Source organism: Nanorana parkeri, unplaced genomic scaffold (genome assembly GCF_000935625.1).
Source record: "Nanorana parkeri isolate BGI_ZX_2015 unplaced genomic scaffold, ASM93562v1 scaffold1001, whole genome shotgun sequence".
Lineage (NCBI taxonomy): Eukaryota > Metazoa > Chordata > Amphibia > Anura > Dicroglossidae > Nanorana > Nanorana parkeri.
In genome coordinates, this window is record NW_017307269.1 from 91,478 (window position 1) to 111,503 (window position 20,026).

The 20,026-nt window shown below is 42.8% G+C and overlaps 1 protein-coding gene across 2 annotated transcripts in view; it reads right to left on the reverse strand.

Moving 5' to 3' along the window:
* The window catches only part of ARFIP1 (ADP ribosylation factor interacting protein 1), a 90,546-nt gene that overhangs the window by 63,035 nt on the left and 7,485 nt on the right, over positions 1-20,026 (reverse strand). Inside the window, exons 2-3 of one of the 2 annotated variants that reach the window (XM_018567037.1) lie at positions 7,159-7,238; positions 1,357-1,458 (exon numbers count right to left, since the gene is read on the reverse strand). In XM_018567037.1, the coding sequence (XP_018422539.1) occupies positions 1,357-1,458; positions 7,159-7,236 (180 nt within the window). In that variant the 5' untranslated portion in view covers positions 7,237-7,238. The remainder of the gene's footprint in view (positions 1-1,356; positions 1,459-7,158; positions 7,239-20,026) is intronic. The other variant, XM_018567039.1, reaches the window with a different exon arrangement.

A 20,026-nucleotide genomic window follows, 5' to 3' on the forward strand; every position in this document is an offset into this window, starting at 1 on the left:
AATTCAAGTTTCACCTGTATATCATTGTTTGGGGGGCCTGAAGCTGTTTTCTAGCCCATAATTTATATTTTATCATGTGTGCGCAAATACTAAGAAAATACTCCGGACAGCAAGTGGTTTATGAAGTCTTTTTTTCTTACGCTGTGATCTAATGTTTTAGGGTTATGTGGCAGTTTCATCTGAAGTAGTGCGGCTGTGGCCTCTATTTAAAAGCTATTAGTTTAAATAACAGTGTACGCAGGTTGACATCAATTTTAAACTAAAGCCATATTGTTGCCCACACAATGCCAGATCTTACTTATTACAATCATAAGTGTCCTAGGAGCTGATGGGAATAGTGCAACTGAAAAAAAACAGCCTGTAGTTAAGTTATTGCAGGTATTTATATAGCGCCAACAATGTACGCAGCGCTTTACATACTTCAAATTAACAGGTCCTGCCCTTGAGGAGCTTATAATCCAAGGTCCCTAGCTCACACACATACAGGGCCAATTTAGACAGGAGCCAATTAACCCTCCAGTGTTTTGGAGTGTGGGAGGAAACAGGCACAAGCGCAGGGAGAACATTGGAGAGGTTCGAACCAGGGACCCACAGTGCTGCAAGGAAGAAATGCTAACCACTATTCCACTGTACTTCAAATGACATTGAAGTGATGGACTGTATAAAAGGTTTACTACTTGATGTCGTACTGCTTAAAAGGAGAACTATGGGGTTAGGGCTTTTCCCCATAGTTCTCCTTAGGGTAACAGGAGGACACAAACTAGCGTCCTCCCGTCACCTTATGCTCCGTATACCGGGAGCTACAGCTCGCGGTATACCGAGATGCCACCGTAGCTCGCGGTATACCGAGACGCCGCAGCTGAAGCGGATCCCAACAATTATGTCTGGATCCGCCCAGCTGCGTGAGTGACAGCTGGCTCTGCCTATCTAGAGGCAGAGCCAGCTGTACCAGCCCCCTCCCCTGTCCGTTCCGCCAGTCAGCACTGGCGGATCGGAGCGTGGAGGGGGCAATCCAGCCCCTCCCGTCACGGCAGAGAGCTGTGACAGAATCAAGAGGTGAGCGAACGCCGGTATGTGTTTGCTCACTTCCCGATCTACTGAGCCGACCTGTGACAGTCTCATTGTCACAGGTCGGCTAGAACTATGAGGGTGAGTGCAAAGTACTCACCTCATAGTTCATCTTTAAAACAACTTTATTTAAAGTACATGAAGTTTGTAAACTGCAACATGACAAAATAGCAGGCACCTAGAGAAGATATCTGCCACAGCTCCCTAGATGCCCCAAAAGCAGGACCACTGCTCCTTATGCAGTCTAACACAGCCCTCCTCATAATGATTCACTATGCTGATACTTACCAGATTAAAGCTGTGATCTGAGGTGTCATCAATGTCTCCATTGCTTGTTACAGATATTTCAGCAGCCGTGCTTCTTGGCGAATCTTCAGCCATTTCGAGTTCCTACAGTGAAAACAAAAGAAATGGTGTCTAAATGCTGCAGAAATTATTCTCAAGTTTGTGGATCTACGGTCTACTCATCAGCTTATTACCATCATCCAAATAAAAGTACCAAATTATTCCAAGTGTCTTGTTTAGAAAACCTGATAAACTTCCAGGCTAGAAGTCCTTCCAGATTCAGAAACTTCTAAAGCACTAGAAATAGCGTCTAATGTCACAGCTATTCAGATGGCTAACAAAAGGTATTTTGTTTCCAGGTCTTTTGTTGAATGGCCCAAATCATGAATACAAAGAAAAGAAGCAGTATCTGCGATTACAGCATTAAAAAAGTAATGCGTCATAATATTAAAAATAATAATATAAACTAAAAATTAAGCTTTGTAAGATGCAACATTTTCCAAGAAAAACTTGTAGGTCTACAAAAATCAATATAAGGAGATGACTAGAACAGTAGTTACACTTCACGTATCATCCATAAAGTACAGGGAACAATGCAACCAGAAAGAGCAGAATTACACTGAAAAAATGAACAGCTACAAGGCCCAGAAATCACTCAGTAAACGGATATGCAGCTTCAAGGGTATTTGTTCTTATTAATTTTCTTCCAGCCACTCAGAACAGTAGCTGTACCTCTCTAGCATTTTTAGATGGATTTATCATTCTAACAGTGACCTCTGCTGGCTGCCTTTGGCAGCAACACCCAACATGTATTTCTAACAATGCTGAAACCCTAAGACCCCATTCACACCTCCCCGTGTTTGCCACAAGTCACCTAATGATTTCAATAGGTGCTGCACGTGCCACAAACACAGGAAAGCAGCTCATGTAGCAGATTCTGCTACGGGTGTCCGTATAAATTTATTTTCCATACAGCGTTGCATGACGGAATAAACGTCAGTCAAAATACCGCAGCGCTGAACACTGAAAAATGGCCTGGCCAGGAAGGGGGTTTTGCACCCCAGTCTTCAAGTGGTTAAATCAAGACCAAAATATAACCAACCTTACCCACTACATTCTAGCAAAGGCACTCAGAACATAAGGTAATGCGAATTACATGAGCAGCTAATGATCAATCACACACACAGTCACGACAAATTAAAGGTCTAAAGTAGATAACAGCAATGAACTCTCATATGAAAAAGAGGTCTACATAGCACTTAATTTTTTTTGAAATGTGGAAACTATAAAAAACACTGAAACCAAGAAGGCAGAACATCCAAACGCATGTTTCAGTGTTTACATTAAAAAAGGAGAACTATGAGGTGAGTGACTTTCACCCAACCTCATAATTCGAGCCGACGTGTGACAATGAAACTGTCACATGTCGGCTCAATAGATCGGGAAGTGAGCGAACACATACCGTCGCTCGCTCACTTCTCGATCTATCGCTGCAAAGAGCCGTGACTGTCACTCACGGCTCCCTGCAGGGATTCCACCTCCCTGCTCCGATCCTCCAGCACTGACTGGCAGAACGGACGGGGGAGGGTACAGCTGGCTCTGCCTCTAGATAGGCAGAGCCAGCTGTCAATCATGCAGCTAGGTGGATCTCGACAGTAATGTCGGGATCCGTCCCAGCTGCGGCGGTTTCAGTATACCGCGAGCTGTAGCCCGCTATATACTGAGCTTTGGGTCACAGGAGAACCAAAGCTCTGTGTCCTCCCGTGACCCTTAGGAGAACTATGGGGTGAAAACACTTACCCCATAGTTCTCCTTTAAACATGTTAAAAAGTTCGGCTTGAAGTAAATAATCTTTTCAATAAGTGTGGATATTTTAGAGGCCTTATTTCTGCGAATAATTTGTAATTATAAAAGTATTTTTATTTGTTTATTTACCCACAATGCAAGTCTATGAGCTGCCTGGAAAATAAATCTCATACACTTTCAGAGAAAAAAAAAGAATTGTGCGTGTGCTGCTGCTGCCGAGGGACCACTGCACTCACATACACAGTGGTCCGCTTCTGCCTGCGACACAGTGCAAGCAGGTAAGGACAACACTTTTTATAGCATCCAGATTTTATTTTTAGCAATACGAAAAAAAGTCACAAAACCTAATTACAAACTGCAACTAAACTCAACATCTCAGATTCCAGGCAGCGTTTTTAGTAGTATACATTTGCAAATACATGAAATAGCACACTGCTGCATCAAGGGACCTCTGTAAAGAGTGGTAATAAGTTCAAAACCATCTGAGCTGCCAGCTATGGTAGACATAGCAATGAATAAACTGAGAGCAGGTTACCAGGATTTTTTTCCCTCATATTTATCTTGCGATATCAATTGGGGGTTAATGTGTATGTGCACAACTTGAATATTTCTTACTTGAGCAGACTGGGTCCAGAGGAGTAAAATAAATTGAAATAAAGGAAAAAGGGGGAAACAATTTTTGTTTGAAGTCTTTATAAAGAAGTACATTTTTGTTAAATGCCAACGTTGTCATCATGTTATTCTCTAGGATCTGTATCACTAAACTATTTATTCAAACTGAGCAGTTCTGCTACACCAGCAGAAGGGATATATTACCCTGTTTCCCCGAAAATAAGACCTACCCCAAAAATAAGACCTAGTACTATATTTGGGAAGTGCTAAAATATAAGACCTACCCCGAAAATAAGACCTAGTATGACCATTCCCAGGGCCGGTGGTGGCATTAGAGGCAACTTGAAGAGCTGCCTCCTCTATAGCGCCGGCTCCTGTCACTGTGATACCAAATGCACTCCGCCTGTGAGGAATCGATAGTGAAAGTGCGCTTCGCTCATTCTGGCCAGTGATTGGTTAGCAAATTGCTCTTGGAAAGGTACGGCACCCCTGATTGCCCTGATCACCATATTTTTGTACATGAATGCATGTAGACTGTTGTACATGAATACGTGTGGATTGTTGTGCATAAAAAAAAAAAATAAGACCTACCCTGAAAATAAGACCGAGTGTGTTTTTTGTGCCCCAAAAAATATAAGACAGTGTCTTATTTTCGGGGAAACACGGTACAAGGGACATTGTTTATTTAGAAGCAGTTATATGCTGTAGAATTCACACAATGGAAAGCAGAGCGATCCCTCCCGTATGGTATGTTTCGGATCTCATTTAAAAACTGAACCTTTTTCCACGTTTCATCAAATAAAACCATCCCTGACAGTATGCTTATTTTCTAGTGTAAAATGTTTGCTAGGCAAATCTATTGTTTCGATATCAATATTCAGCTTTGCACACAGTTGATGCCAAAGAGTCACATTTTTCTATAGCTTACAAACCCCAGATTAGATGTAAAATTCAAATGACTTGGCAAAGAATTTAGAGAAAAAAATATTGAAGACTCATACAATATGTTGGTTGTAGGACACTACCATTCACAGGAAGTTAAAGAGAGCAGATAAGGTCCCATTCACATCAATTGCAGTGCGTTGCAGAGCGGTAGCTGCTGGAACACACAGCAATTGCTCACTTAACCTCCCCCTTTGTTCTGCAGCCGCCGTGCCATCTGACACGTGGCGTGGCAAAACATTCTCTAGGGGCCTTGACTGTAGTTGCACCCAAAGAACAGCTGAGATAGCCAATCTCATTTGGTCTATGTCTCATCATTTCAGTTATTAAAACCTGTGAGGAAAGTTGGAGCTTTACCACTGTTCATTGAGCTTTAAGATTTTCTTCTGGGAGAAAAATGCACATAGCTACAGAGTTCACCATGTACCCCAAATAAGATTACTCTGGCATAGGGTCAGGTGAGATTTTTATCGGTGGATTATCCAGCATGGAGTTTTGAGGCAGTTCATCAATATATGTAGGTTCTCCACCAGGTTATTTTTTTGGAGGTGGTCACCAATGTCGGGGACCATTCTGATCACATGGTGTCTCAAACAGATGAATTTCCTGAGCGAACACATTCATGAAAAACCTGGGGTTCAATTTCAGGCCAAATGGTAGGGCCGTGACCTGCAAGTGAAGTATCCCCTTTTGGTCCTAAGACTAAAAAATTCCATCAAAAGAATGGACCTTTTCAAGGTGCAGGAATTGCTGACTAGGGTGAAAAGCTCTGCAGTAACAACTAAAAAGACAGAAATACCGATGACATCTTTCTCATAGAATCAAAAAGGCCTCTGAACAATCTTGACGACTCAATTTTGCACAGAATGGAGATAAATGTATGTTACGAGAGGCACATCTTTTGCTCCTACAGCAGGTCTAGGAAATATTGTGTGAGCCATTCTCTACTGGGGCTTTGGCCTGAAAAACAGCACAAAGAAGCCAAGATAAAAAAGAAGAACAAAAAAAAAGGAAGAGGCAAAAATCAAGCTCACCACCAAATGCAGAGCAGGAATGGTAACCCCAAGAAAGTAAAAACAAGCAACCAAGCACGCAGGAAAAAGGCCACACCTCCCCAGGGTACCTCATACTGGGCTCCCCCCCACAGTATGGAGAAGGAGGAAGGTGAAAGAATACAAAAAGCACTCTGAACGACTTGGAAGCCGTTGGTGCCCAGGTCTGCAGGACTTGAACTAACAATTGGCATGGTGGAATGTGACTGCAATGTGACTGCAACAGCAGCTGATCAGAGATGGTCTGCCAGAGCTTGAAACCGATCAAAAAAAAAATAAAAAAAATGACATGCAACTCTACCCAAGGTTTAAATCTCACACGCCTGATGCCTGTGCATTCCAGCACAAGGTAAAATCTATGCCGCCTTAGTAGCAGTGAGACCCACGCTGAGTAGGCCACAACACACCTCTGCACCCGGAAGTGAGTCACTGGAAGTGTGACATCCAGATGCCCAGAACTGCATCACAGTCAGAGACATTCGACACACTGCCTCACAGCCCTGGGTTCCCCTATAGTTGAGGGTAGGTCAATCTGCAGCCCCATGCAGACTCCAGGCTGAGGGCGCCAGAGCAACCACTGCACCACCTAAAATAGAAAAAGCTCCACAGCACAGGCACCCTGGATAACCTGGAACAGTGCACAGCAAGCCCAGGAGAGGTGGTAAAAACACAGTGGGGGCTTAGACACTGCTGAGACCACTAACAGTCACACAGCCATGGAAGCAGGGAATGTACCAGGAAGGCTCAACAAGAACCACTGCACAATAAAGGATATTCTCTTCTCTGCAGCAAGAGAAGAGACCTGCGGTTAAATTGGGATTGAGGAGGAGAGTGGGCCCTTAATACACGAGCAAACATGAAACAAAGGTATCTATCCGAGCAAAAACCCAATCTATGCAACCCACTAGGTCTGCAGTGCCTGACAGCATGGAAAAGCATATGCTTGGAGGACCTGCAACTAGCACAAATGCCTAGGGAGAAAATAAAAGCAGTGCAGACCATCTTGAGTCTATGGGGAGTCGAATCTAGGAGGACATTTGATTACCTCCAATACGTCACAATCAGGTCCGCCAAAAGGGAACTCTGTTCCGTTTTTTTTTTTTCCAAGACCTGGATAGAGTCAGGGGTAATAGGATGTAAACAGACACAAATCCATTTACATTCAACTGCCCATAGAGTTACATTGGGCTTCCAATCAGATCCGCATGAAAAACTGACGGACCGGATTGGACTACCTATGTGAAAGGAGCCTTAGTAAAATGCCTCAACATACAGCACAATAAGGATTCAGAGATATGAATTTAGCCTAATTGTGTATGTCTCCCATCTACAGATACGACAGCCAGATTTAATCTCTAATGATTTTCATCTTATATTTATCTTAATAACAGACCTCGGGGTCAGAAACAACCTCTTCAGGATCTGGCAATGTTGCATCATTAGGTGTTGTATCATCTGTGTTGTCAGACATATCTGAAAGTAAAATAAACATGATCAGCATGCATTGTGTTTACACATATGTAGCACTAACGTAGCGCTTTTATTATCTACAAATAAAAGATCTATTTGTTTACAGACCTACCAAATGTTGTGATAAATAAGGGTCTTATTTTTGTTCATTTAATATTCCCAGTCAGCCAGTTACTGGAGCAAGAAAAAAAAAAAAAAACAGCATCCACAGATTCAACATCCAAGACGGTTAACCTGTCAACAGCCAAAACGGTCAGTGTCACACTGGAATCAGCAAGTATTGCTGAAAATGTTTAAAAGGAGAACTATGGGGTCAGGGCTTTTCCCCATAGTTCTCCTAAGGGTCACAGGAGAACACAAACTAGCGTCCTCCCGTTACCCAAAGCTTAGTATACCACGAGCTGTATACTGAGACGCCACAGCCGGGACGGATCCCGACAATACTGTCTGGATCCACCCAGCTGCGTGAGTGACAGCTGGCTCTGCCTATTTAGAGGCAGAGCCAGCTGTGCCCGCCCCCTCCTCGTCCGTTTCTCCAGTCAGCGCTGGAGGATCGGACAGGGGAGGAATCCCTGCAGGGAGCCATGAGTGACAGTCACGGCTCTCTGCAGGGATAGATCGAGAAGTGAGCGAGCGCCGGTATGTGTTCGTTCACTTCCCGATCTACTGAGCCGACCTGTGATAGTTTCATTGGTCACAGGTCGGCTCAGGTTATGAGGCTGAGTGAAAATCACTCGCCTCATAATTCTCCTTTAAGTAAAACACCACTTTTCCCTATTTGTTGAAAGCCAGTGAAGAGACGTCCACATTGTATTATATTTATTAAAAAGCTAAACTCCAGCTTTACCTTTTTCAGTACAGGACTGGAACCTTTACCACACACAACTCGCCTCAAATTTAAGGATGGGGAACATCCAGCATCATTTATTGCAACTTCATCCACATCCAAATGCAGCCTGCCTCAGAATGCTCACTCCTCCAGAATGACATCCACCCATCAAAGCATTTTGATATTTTCTTGATGCTTTCCAAGAGCCAGCCCATTGCTTGCAGTATACCTCTAACAGCCCTGGTGCATTCAAACCAACAAATGCATGTACTGACACACAAAGTGGATTTATATACTTTGTAGCCATTGAGGAATACATTTAAATGAAAGTTTTTGTGCCTGAAGTTCAGCTTTAAGGTTTATAGCAAGCCAAAACTTTTTTTTCCAATTTTGGATGAAATGGGGAAGCATTAGAAGTCCTGTTGGTGTTTTCCTTCTATCTGGGGCTACATTAGAGAGATTACACTTCACGCCTTGTACTACTGACAACAGTTCACAAAACAGGAAATTAGGGTAAATCTCTAACAGACAGAAATAATCTTCCACTCTTTTACTAAAGAAAAGCATTTTTGTTTTCTTCTGTATTGCTGTTGGAGAGTTACCTCACTTCCTGTCTGATAAAACATTGATCTTTCTTACCGAGCTTCACAGAGCAGTTAAAAAAAAAAACACAACTGGAGCTGCTTACAGCTTGCATAGTGAGCAAACCGTATAAGCAAAATCGTGTTTTTCGGAAAATGTGTCCACTTTTCACGAGGACAGAGTGCGATCCAGTGCGTTCCAGAGGCTGACCGCGCTGCTGCTGCGGGTCTCCGATCCAGCGCTGGCTCCTCTGTGCTTGCTGGCACTTCCTGTCCCAGTGTCTGCATGCAGGTGCACACCATTCATAGACTTACCTCGTGTCTCTCCTCGTCTCCCGGCCGAAAATCTGAACAGCGCAGGCGCCCGCCTGATTTTTCAGATTTTCGGACGGGAGCGCGTGGGGAAGACGCAGGTAAGTTTAAGGCCTTGTTCACACCAAATGCAGAGCAGATCCGGTCAGGTTTCTGCACACGCAGTGCAGTGGGTTGTGCTACGTTTTGGGTAAAAAAAAAAAAAAAATTAAGTTTCACATGGGCTTTCAGGCACTTGCATGCGTTTTTGATGCGTTCCAGAGCAGGTAAAATAGGGCTTGCCGCAGTTTTTTCACCTGCTCTGGATCTGCACGCTGCGATGTGAACTGGAGCTCAAAATACCATAGGAATACATTGGACGCAGTTTTGATCCGGTCTGCAACTGCTCCGCACTTGGTGTGAACAAGCCCTAAACCCTTTTTAGAGCTTTTTTTTCCTTCAAGTTTTTTGCATATATCTACTGCTTGCTAGAAGTAGATATATGCAAAAAAAAAAACCGGGAGGTTTTAAAACCCCTTTAAAAGAACACGAAAAGGGAATGCGTCCTCCAGTTAGAGGTTACATCTTCTAAGTAGATGTAACCTCTAACTGGAGGATGCTTAGTTTGCTTTGTATATATGTGAAGACGATTAGCTTAAAAGTGACACTAAACTCAGGAGTTAAATCATACAAATACATTCAAGTCCCTAACTAGTAACACAAATGTTTCTTATTTGTTTATCACCCGGCTGTAGATCCTCAAATCATCTCTGAATTCACACGGACACTGTCCTTCCTTCTGTTGTAAAGTAGCCATCGCTCCAACTTTGCTCATGTGATGGACTACAATTTTCTCTTTACTTAATCAATGTGTAGTGAGATTGTAGTCCATCATAGGAGCAAGTTTGGAGCAGTGACTACTTTACAACACACACAGGGACCATGGGGAACAAAAGTAGCCACCCTCCAGAAGGAAGGACAGTGTCAGCACCAATTCAGAGATGATTTGAGGATCTACAGCTGATACACAAATAAGGTACAATTTTGGTAATAGTTAAGATATTTGGATGCATTTTTAAGATTTAACTCCCGAGTTTAGTGTCATTAATACCCTTTTAATACCTTAAAAAAAAATGTGTTTCTATGTGAAGATTGAAATTATATTTTTGCATGGTGGTAGACATTTTTTTTATACACATACAGACTCTGCTTTTTATTCTGCAGTGCTACATAGTGGTTCTTTACTGCTTCACTTCACATTAGCAGACAAAGGGACTAGGAACTTTCTATATAGCTTTAGAGCTGTTAACCATTGCTTGCCTGGATTGCAGTGAAATACAGAGATCTAGTTGCCAAAACTCATCTTTTTCATTAGCACAATACCACAACTACTCAACACTTTCCCTTAAGGGCTTGCACTGTGGAAGCTGTGCCTCAAAAAGTGAGGGCCGATGCACACCTAGACGACACCCCACCGCCCGGCAATCGTAGTACAAGTACCATTTTTCTGCAATCCACGACGCGCAGCTGTTTCGTGTTCAGAAGCACAGGCGGAATCACGGCGGGAAACCGCTCAATTCGCCCGGTGCAACTGGAAAATAACGACACCCATAGCGTGATCGGTGCACACCTGGGCGACTACTCACCACACGGCAATTTGTGCAGAATCGTGCACGATTGCCACGTGGTGGGGTGTCGCCTAGATGTGCACCGGCCCTAAGAGGGGAAAGAACTAGTCACCAATATTGTATATAGTTTCCTGTTAGTTGATATTTATCTCATCAATGACTTACCATATCTTGTTCCACGCTGTGTCTCCATGTGGAGATGACCGTTTCGGTAGTGGAAGAGGGCTTTGCTTCCTCATATCAGAACTGTGACTGGAATGAATGATAAGCTGATGGCCAGTGGGGTACTATTCAAATAGCAGCAGAAAGGTGGACGAATCACAGATCCACAGAATGAAAGAATCTGAAGCAGAGATATCACTTCACTGCACGTACTCAGATACAGCTTACGTTCAAGCAAGGACAACAGTGAGCAGCAAAGGGACATCGCCTTCATCTCACTCCAAATATATTAAGACTAGCAGTTAAGAGGCAGCAGTGCCTTAGATTTTACACTGGAACTGTACAGACATAAGAGAGTGTCTAGAAACAGGAAATATACCATTTATATTAAAGTGGAAACAAACAAACAAAAAAAAAAAAAAAAAGGTAGATTTTATAGGGTACTGCCGAGGCACAATTCACCTAATTGTTCCCTTTAAGACATCAACTGAAAAAGAGAAGAAGATTTGCAGTCTACTAGATCTGCATTTTATAATACAGCTTGCATATCGAACAGGTAATAAAGCCGACATGTACTGAATGAATTAAAAGGTGTCATTTTAACAACAGAGCCTATTAAAAGCAGTACGCCAGTGATCAATAATTGTTTCTTCAGTGATTACGAAGTGCCAGCAGTTGCAGCAAGCGTCGGGTTGGCAGCTCAATTAATGTAGCTGTGATAAGTTCCAGCACATAGACAAGAACACAATTCAAACCCAGGGTTGGACATTTATTTGTAGTAATAACTGAAGGTCCCTTATTCACTCTGTCTGTCTTAGCTGATCATGCAGAAATGTGGGGAAGAAAGATTTAACGGGATGTGAAGAGCTCAATAAACAATGAATTTGGTATTGTAATAGGTATGCAAGCTTCAGGCAATAACTGGAAGATAATAATACATTTCAGGGGACAGCAATAAAGAAATTGCACCATTTGACCAAACACCGCAAGAAATAAAAAGGGCAGATACTGACACCGACACCCTTGCCACTGAGAACTGCTTATCTGGCTTCTCTACAAATGTAGAACATGGAACTTTACAGTGTATGCGGATATGATCTAGAAACATCCGGTGCCATATCTAGAAGAATTTGGTAATACTATACCTTACACATTAAAAAGCAAATCAAGTTCTGCAAAAATAAAAAATTCTCAAAAACCCTCTGCATGCATTTTCTAATGGTTTAAAAACCATCTGCGGCAAACCAAAAAAACTATCCTTGCAGTGGGGCCACCAATGCACGAGTCAAAGGGGAGCTCCAGCTATTAACAAAATGAACTGCCTGAGACTGTTGTTACCAATACAAGTGTGCACTTTGGAAGATTTCCCCTCTAGTTCTGTTCTGGTGTCAACTCAAATTTTTATATTTCCCCTTACTTTTCAGTGACCGTGGTCCCAAGAACAAAAAGAATAAACCTTCCAGATAAGCAGGAACAAGGACAACAAGACCAACTTGACAAGGGGGTTCAACTCCTCACCATTATATCCAACTAACAGTAATAATGTTTCTCAGCTGCCATCCAGAAAGGGTAACCACCTTTCTCCAAAAATCTGACAACCATGTTAATGAAAGGCAGGGAGGCCAGGTGTGTAATTAGTATTCATTGCCTATCTTGTTTCATTATACCTCTACGAACAGATGAATTATTCATTGTTCTCAATGGAAAATACTCAAGTTTTGCTTGCTGCCATGCAGGAGCTGCGGAATGCGGTACACTGTTTATGTGCCTGCAAACGCTAAACAATTCTAAACAGACAACAAGGCTACCAAATAAGGTGAGGATTTCAAACTGGGCACATCTGATTGTTTAACTGCAAGTACAGGATTTACAAGGTTTTGGGAACAATCTTTAGAATGAATCCCACTGCTAGGGATGTACCAGGCACAGCCTCCACTCGCAGACAAAGCAACGCCAGTGAGAATGCAGAACAGCTGAGTGCTTGAGGAGTTGGCCCAAGGAAGCATAAGGGCTTGTTCACACCGAAAGCGTGTGCGCTCCAGAGCGGTAGCAGCTGGAACGCACTGCGATCGCTAAGAAACTTCCCTTCGCGTTCTGGGGTGGGAGGGGGGCGTGGCGGTGCATTGAATTCAAGGGCACCGCTTCCACGCATCCCCCCGCCTGCAGTGCGATCGGACACGTGGCAAAACTTAGAGCAAGCCCTATTTTTTGCGTTTGCAGTGGAACCGAAAGCTGGCAAAGTCTTTCCATGCGTCCGATCGCACTGCGGGCGGGGGGCGTGGAAGCGGTGCCATTGAATTCAATGCACCGCCACCTCCCACCCCAGAACGCGGGGAGAAGTTTCTTAGCGATCGCGGTGCGTTCCAGCAGCTACCGCTCTGGAACGCACAAGCTTTCGGTGTGAACAAGGCCTAAGAGAAAGAAAGATACTGGTGGCAAGTGCATTAAATGGCACTTTGTTGCCACCAGTATCTAGCCATCAGTCCAGATAGACAACTAGCAAAATGGCGATCAGGTCAGGAAGACAACAAAAAAGTTTTGGTGCTCTCCTGAGTGCTAGGAAACACAAACTAAACTGAGGGACAAAGGGGTGGGATGGGTGTTTTTATCTGCAAGTACTTCCTGTAGAGGGTTAAGACCAATTACCGTATATACTCTAGTATAAGCCGAGATTTTCAGCCCATTTTTTTGGCTGAAAAGTGCCCCCCTCGGCTTATACTCAAGTCAGCGTCAGGTGTCTTCTTACTTACCTCGCCGAGCGTCGCGTCACTGCTGCTCCGGTGGGCGGCGCTATGAGCGGGGTCATCTGGCAATCTCCGGTCCTAATTTAGGTGGCCGGAGACTGCCAGATGACCCCGCTCGGAGCGCCGCCCACCGGAGCAGCAGAAGTTGCTGCCCTGGAGGTGATTAGGGAAGTAACAGGATTAGATTCCCAACAAAACCTTGAGTGATGCTTAGTAGCTTTTGTTACATATTCATAAAGTTTGATTTTTAAGGCCATTGCAGTAGAAGCAGCTGAAGAAAGTGTTGTACATGTTATAAAACATCCTCAGCTTATGTTTACTATCCCAGAAAAGGTAATATAATAAGGGCCTTTTTCCACCCTTGCGCTGCGAGAAAATGCATTACAAGCATGTATTATGAATGACACCCCAACGCACAAACAGTATAGTGTGTCAATGCATTGCAAAGCACCATGGTGCGTTGTGGCAAAAAAAAATGTGAACATGTTTTGGTGTGTTGGCAGCCCATTATTTTAAGGAACATCTTGCGGATGGACAAGTGTTGCAGCGCAGCAACACACTAAATGTGCACCAAGGTGTGTTCCATGTCCAAAAATGCTAAATGCACATAATATAATATATTAATTATTTTTGTGTGTGTCTTTAACAGCACAGTGGTGTAAATAGGCCCATTTTAGCCACCTTAGCTACCCTTTCCCTAGGATGTGTCCAGTCCTTTATGGCTTAGCATCTACTCTTGGTAGAGTGGCTAAATATATTAAAGTACAGGTAGCCTATAAGCAGAAAAAATTAAGTCATTTTTATTAATAAACAATCATTTATCATTTTTCAAAAAAAAATTATATCAGGTGCATTTAATTTGTATTCAACATCCTGTTTTTCAATGAAGTGCCAAGCCGGGTCCACCCTTCCATCCTGCATAACTCAATTCAATCTTAGCCAGGGGCTATTCATTCAGGTGTAATAATTGGAATTACAATTCCTGGCTTATTCACAAACTAAAATTAGTGTGTTTTCCAAGAATGATCATAAATGGCATGCTAAAATATAGTACTCCTGGAATCATTTCAAATCACATCCTGTAAACAATGCCAACTGTCAAACAATTTGACATAGTCAGTCATCACAGAGCAACAGAATTGATTTTCTTTGCAAAACATGTACACACAGGAGTCTCTTTAAAAACACCTTACACCCTTTTAGGTTGCTTTTGCCATTGTATGGCATGGTTTTGCAAATACTCATTTTCTCTGCTATTCACTGCAAGCTAATATAGGGTTAAACGTTTTTTACATCATTTACAAAGATGAGTCAATGGTTTGTTAAATCCATAAAAAGGTGTGTATATTTATGAAATCAGATAGATATATATATATATATATATCACAAAAAAAACAAAAAACACCACAGCACCTGAAGTATCCTATGTGGGCTACATTTAGGCCTCATTCACACACCTAAGTGTCGGCCTGTACAGATCCGTGCGATGTGCATGGTCATATCCATGATCCATCCTGTCTGCATACGAGTACGGAAACCCACACAGATGTGCAGCTCGGGTGAACGTAAGGCCGCGTACTCCCATAGAGAAGAACAGGCTGCTGCATACAATCATGCTCAGCATCTGTCCTTCCCAGGAACAGCCCGATATGGCCATGCACGCCGCAAGGATCTGTACGGGCCGACACTTAGCTGTGTGAATGAGGCCTAAAGCTGCCCATACACTGCACGATTCTCGTACGAGAAAAATCGCACGAAATGCCGCGATCGTACGAGAATCTTTGTAACAATGCGTTGCAACGTCCCTATAAAAAGGTACACCAGCGTGCATGTGTTTTAGTGTGCAGGTTTTGTGAACGAGCTATAACTGAACAATAACAAAATAATGAAAACATACAACAACATGGAGGATAGCCAGATCATGATTGTGAAGGGGATTAGAAACATTTTGCTGGGATGTACTAGAACAGCTGAAGTGACAAAAACTAACCATAACCGAGCTTCAATGAAAAAAATAACAGTACAAAATGATGTATGAGGAAGTTACGTGGAGAACAATTCAGCTTCCTGCTTTCAAACACTTTTTTTTTTGTGCACGCCTTGAACTGCAGACTCCCTTTTCAGATATTCCACCCTCGTTGCTCAGTCACGGCTATGCCTGGGATGGGTGTGCTGGACACGTACACGGCAGTGAGGATGTAGCTGCTTATGTGTCACTGAGCTCCTAATCCCACCCAGCTGCCTGTCTCACACTCCGGCATACAATAAATCCATGCACGTAAATAGTGACTCTCTAATGTACAGACTGTACGTACATGCATAGCTATGTCCTTGGGGCTTATTCACAAAAAATAGCAACTATTAAATGCTTTCAAGAGCAGGAAAAAAAAATGGTAATTGCTGCAAGTTTGGTCTAAAGTCCTATGCTTTTTGGCTTATTTTAAACCAGCCCTTGTGTGTTTAAAGCAAAACTGCAATATATAAGCTACAACTACACTTCTATATTCAATTGCAGTCATTATTATTATTATATATTTTTTTTAACAGGACGTCATTATTATTATATGCAGCACTTACAGTGATATAGAAAAAAAGCAAAACACAGTACTAGGATTGATGAGGAAGATCAGATTATAAGGCTCTCCATTGGTACGCAACATAAATTTAAGACTGCATTCACAACTCTGAAAATCAACACTGAAATCAATGAAAACGCACAAAAACACACATCAATGCCCATTTTGATAGGTTTCCACTGATATCCAATATAAAGCCCAAAAGTGGAAATGAATGCAGGCTTAAGCAGTCAATATGCAATTGTACACACAAAAAGGCACAGAGCTGAAAAGTGTCTTATTTGACAATAGCCTAGAAGTGACAAAGATTGAAGTGAAAGATTGAGTGACTTATCTCAGAAAGCAGGCAAACGTGTCTTTCAAGCCACACAGCAGTTATACAAACAATTCTGAAAGAGAATCACTAAAGGAGTACAAGAGCGGTTCTGAATGCTTGCCAATATCTGCAGGAGCCGGCATTGCCCCGACCTCTCACTAGAACATGAAATATCAGCAACTCAGGACCAGCCATGATTGAGCTTATACAGGAGCCTCCATGTATCTTTCAATATACATTTATTTTAAGCACCAATTCTGAGACTGGATTCGCATTGTTTCATAAGCGGTAATGCATAGGCGTAGGGGTTAACAGGCCCATATAGTTTTCCTTTTAAAACGACAACACCTAAGTGTAAGCCAGACACATGGGAGAGTACAGAATATGTACGTGCCCCAGGCTGTAATTGGTCTTTAGTTTTGTGCCAAGCGTCCTTCTCCTGCAGGTGGCGATATTACCCTACAGTACATGATCTCCGATCTGTTCCCTGTGTCCTTCAATGAACGGGAGAGAAATGCATTTTTATGCAGCACAATGCATATGTTTTAACAGCCCTTAAACGCTTCCTGCCAGTGTAACACACATATGTTAGCACAGCAGGTGGGTTCATCAAGAACCGGGCAAAATACGCACAGTGGGTGTCGCTAACGGCACCCTTTCAGGCAGCATCCCTCATTCAGCTGATCTGAGAATCTTCGAATGAAAAGAGCGAGCAGCCAATCAGCTGCCAGCTCTGGTCGGGTATTCAGAACACAGCAATGACAGTGGAAGAGTCAGAATCGGTTCTAATTTTTTTGTTCAGCTTGTGGGTTGAACAAAAATACTACAACAGCGTATGGCCAGCTTAAGGGCCCATTCACACCACATCACCTCCAGACTACCTCCAGACCGTTTCCGGACCCAAAATGCATCCCAATGTATCCCTATGCTATTTCTGGCCTCTGGTCACACCAGCGCAGTCCATTCCGGACCAGACCAGAAAAATATTGCTTGTCCTATTTTGTCTGGTCCGGAATGCACTGGACCGCATCAAAAATGCCACTTTCAAGATCTACCCCACTGGCTGATTGACAGTTGTGGCCCTCCCCTGTCCGTTCCTCCAGTCATCGCTGGAAAAATGTAGAGGGGAGTGAGAATCCCTGCAGGGAACGGGGACTGACAGTCACCGCTCTCTGCAGGTAGAGGATTAAGAAGTCAGCAATCAGTTGTATGTGTTCGCTGAGTTCCCAATCAATAGAGCCGACCTGTGACACTGAGTCAAAGGTCGGCTTGAATTATGGGTATGATTCTCCTTTAAGCTTCCATGTCAGAGGCTTTACTTTGCTACCACCCCCTGACAGCAAAGACTAGTTTAAAGTCAATCAGTGCACAGACTAGTCACACTAAACTATTTACATATTCTGAACAAGCAGTAAAAACACTTTAAAACAAGCCATCATTCACCTCTGTGAATTGCTTTATGCTATTTATGCTTATGCACTAAAAACTGAGCTCTTTATTATTACTTTCTATTGCAGTGGTGGCGATCCTTGGCACTCCAGCTGTTCCAAAACTACAAATCCCAACATGCACCTGCCTCTGGGAGTTATGTCTGTGGCTGTCAGAGCCTTGCAATGCCTCATGGGACTTGTAGTTCCAAAACAGCTGCAGTGCCAAGATTCGCCACCACTGTTCTATTGCATCAGAAACTTGGCTGTGTGGTGTCAGACAGGACAGCACAGAAAAGATTTAAAAAGCAGGAATGAAGGCAAGGGGAAATATTACTTATTTTTTTACTCACGTAAAAAAAAAGAATTCTCTGCATTCATTGAAGGACACAGCTGACATCTTGATCTCTGTACCGATGGGGTTATACCACCACTTGCAGGAGTAGGAGGCTAGGCACAAAAAAGCTCGGCTCTGGGGGTGGCTCTTGCTGGTGGCCACACCCCCATCCAAAGCAGCTCAGACAAAGCAGTAGAGCTAAGGCACAAAAAGACCCAAAGAAAGGAGGGTGCTGCGTCCTTAAAATCAAAGCAAAAGGATTTTACAGTGAATCGGCCAACATTCCCTACACGGGTGCCACCGTCGTACCCCCACTTCCTGGCATCCCTCATCAGCTGATTGAAGGAGATCAGCCGCTAGCACCGTTGGGGCATTCTGACAGCAGCCCAAGGCTGCTGTCAGAACACAAAGGAAAGAGCGGTGGATTCCTCAATCAACACTTGTAAGCATTGATGGAGGAATCTGTTCTTTTTTGCCTTCAATTCAGGGGCTAAATAAAAAAAGTAGAACTGTATATACCCAGTTTCAGAGTGGCCATGGAACAACAGGAAGCCCTGGATTTACAAGGAGACTAGCAAGATCGGCTTTGTATCAGCCTCCAATATTACTCTGCATGGAAAGAGTCAAGCATGTAAACTGACTATTGTGTTGCTGCTCGTTCACTAAACAATGGCAGACTGGGGCAGTCCTTGACCAACCTGTATTGGTTGCCGTGCAGAAACGTGATGTCAGAAACTGTGTGTCTGCATTCGAATACTAACTGCAATGATTTTTATTTTTTTTAAACATGTAAGTCAGTTGACACTTTTGTATTTTAAGTGTGCATTGAAGTAGATTCATATTTTAAGTGGATGACATTGAGTTTGCTAAAACACTATGTATGACGGACATGTTTTTTCTTTTTTCCTTTTAGCAAATAGTTTCACCATTTCTTCACTCTTTTTGCATCTGAAGGCTGCTAGCCTCCTTGAGCATTTTCACAGCCATTTCCTGTCTATATAGCTTTACACATCATTTGTCAGGGTATGCTTCCTGTTGATGACAAGGGTGGTACTTGCCTGCACTAAAAGCATCAGCAGAGCTACCTATGGTCTCCATCAGAAGTGGATGTGACGATAATGCGGGAGAGAAGCTGAAAGACAGTTGTCTCCCTATACCAGGAAGTACCAGGATCTTCATGGCAGGATCGTTGGGTATTCTTTTAATAAATGCTGTAGATTTAAAAAGACTATCACTTCCGTTTCAGATTTTATCAACATTTTGAAGAGTATATGACATTTTAGTGATTGGGTTTCCATCTACTTTAACTGTAGTCCTACACTTAAAGTCAAGAACAGTCAAAACTTAATATATACACAATATATGAAGACAATTTCTTAGCCTTTCCTACCACTATCCAATGGCAAACAGGTGTTTTTGGATCATAAACAGTGCCTTCTGGCTTCTGAATTCGTTAAGAACTCCAGTGTAATAAATGTTCCTATTGTCTGGTACCAAAACCATTTAGATCTCCAAATATGACTACATTGTAAATTCTAGACCAGACACCTAGAATAGTTTGTGTGCGTTTCCCGTTCTTTGCCAGTAAGCCATCAGTGTGACCAGCATAACAAACAAAGCACTTGATGGTTTATTGGAGGAAACATTTATATTCATGACTAAGACTTGAGGAGCTATAACATTAAAGACAGATTAAATAATTAGTCTACGATAAACATGCCCAGAGAATTCATACAGAGAGGGTCTCAAACTCAATCTGCTGTTTGAGAGGAGGGAGTTCAATTAAAGCCTTTAAATCATGTTACCCACCAAAGGAACAGTGCTGGCATACTTACGGAAAGCCACCAGACGTGACCTCATTAAAAAAAAAAAAAAAAAAAAAAAAACAAAAACATTTTTT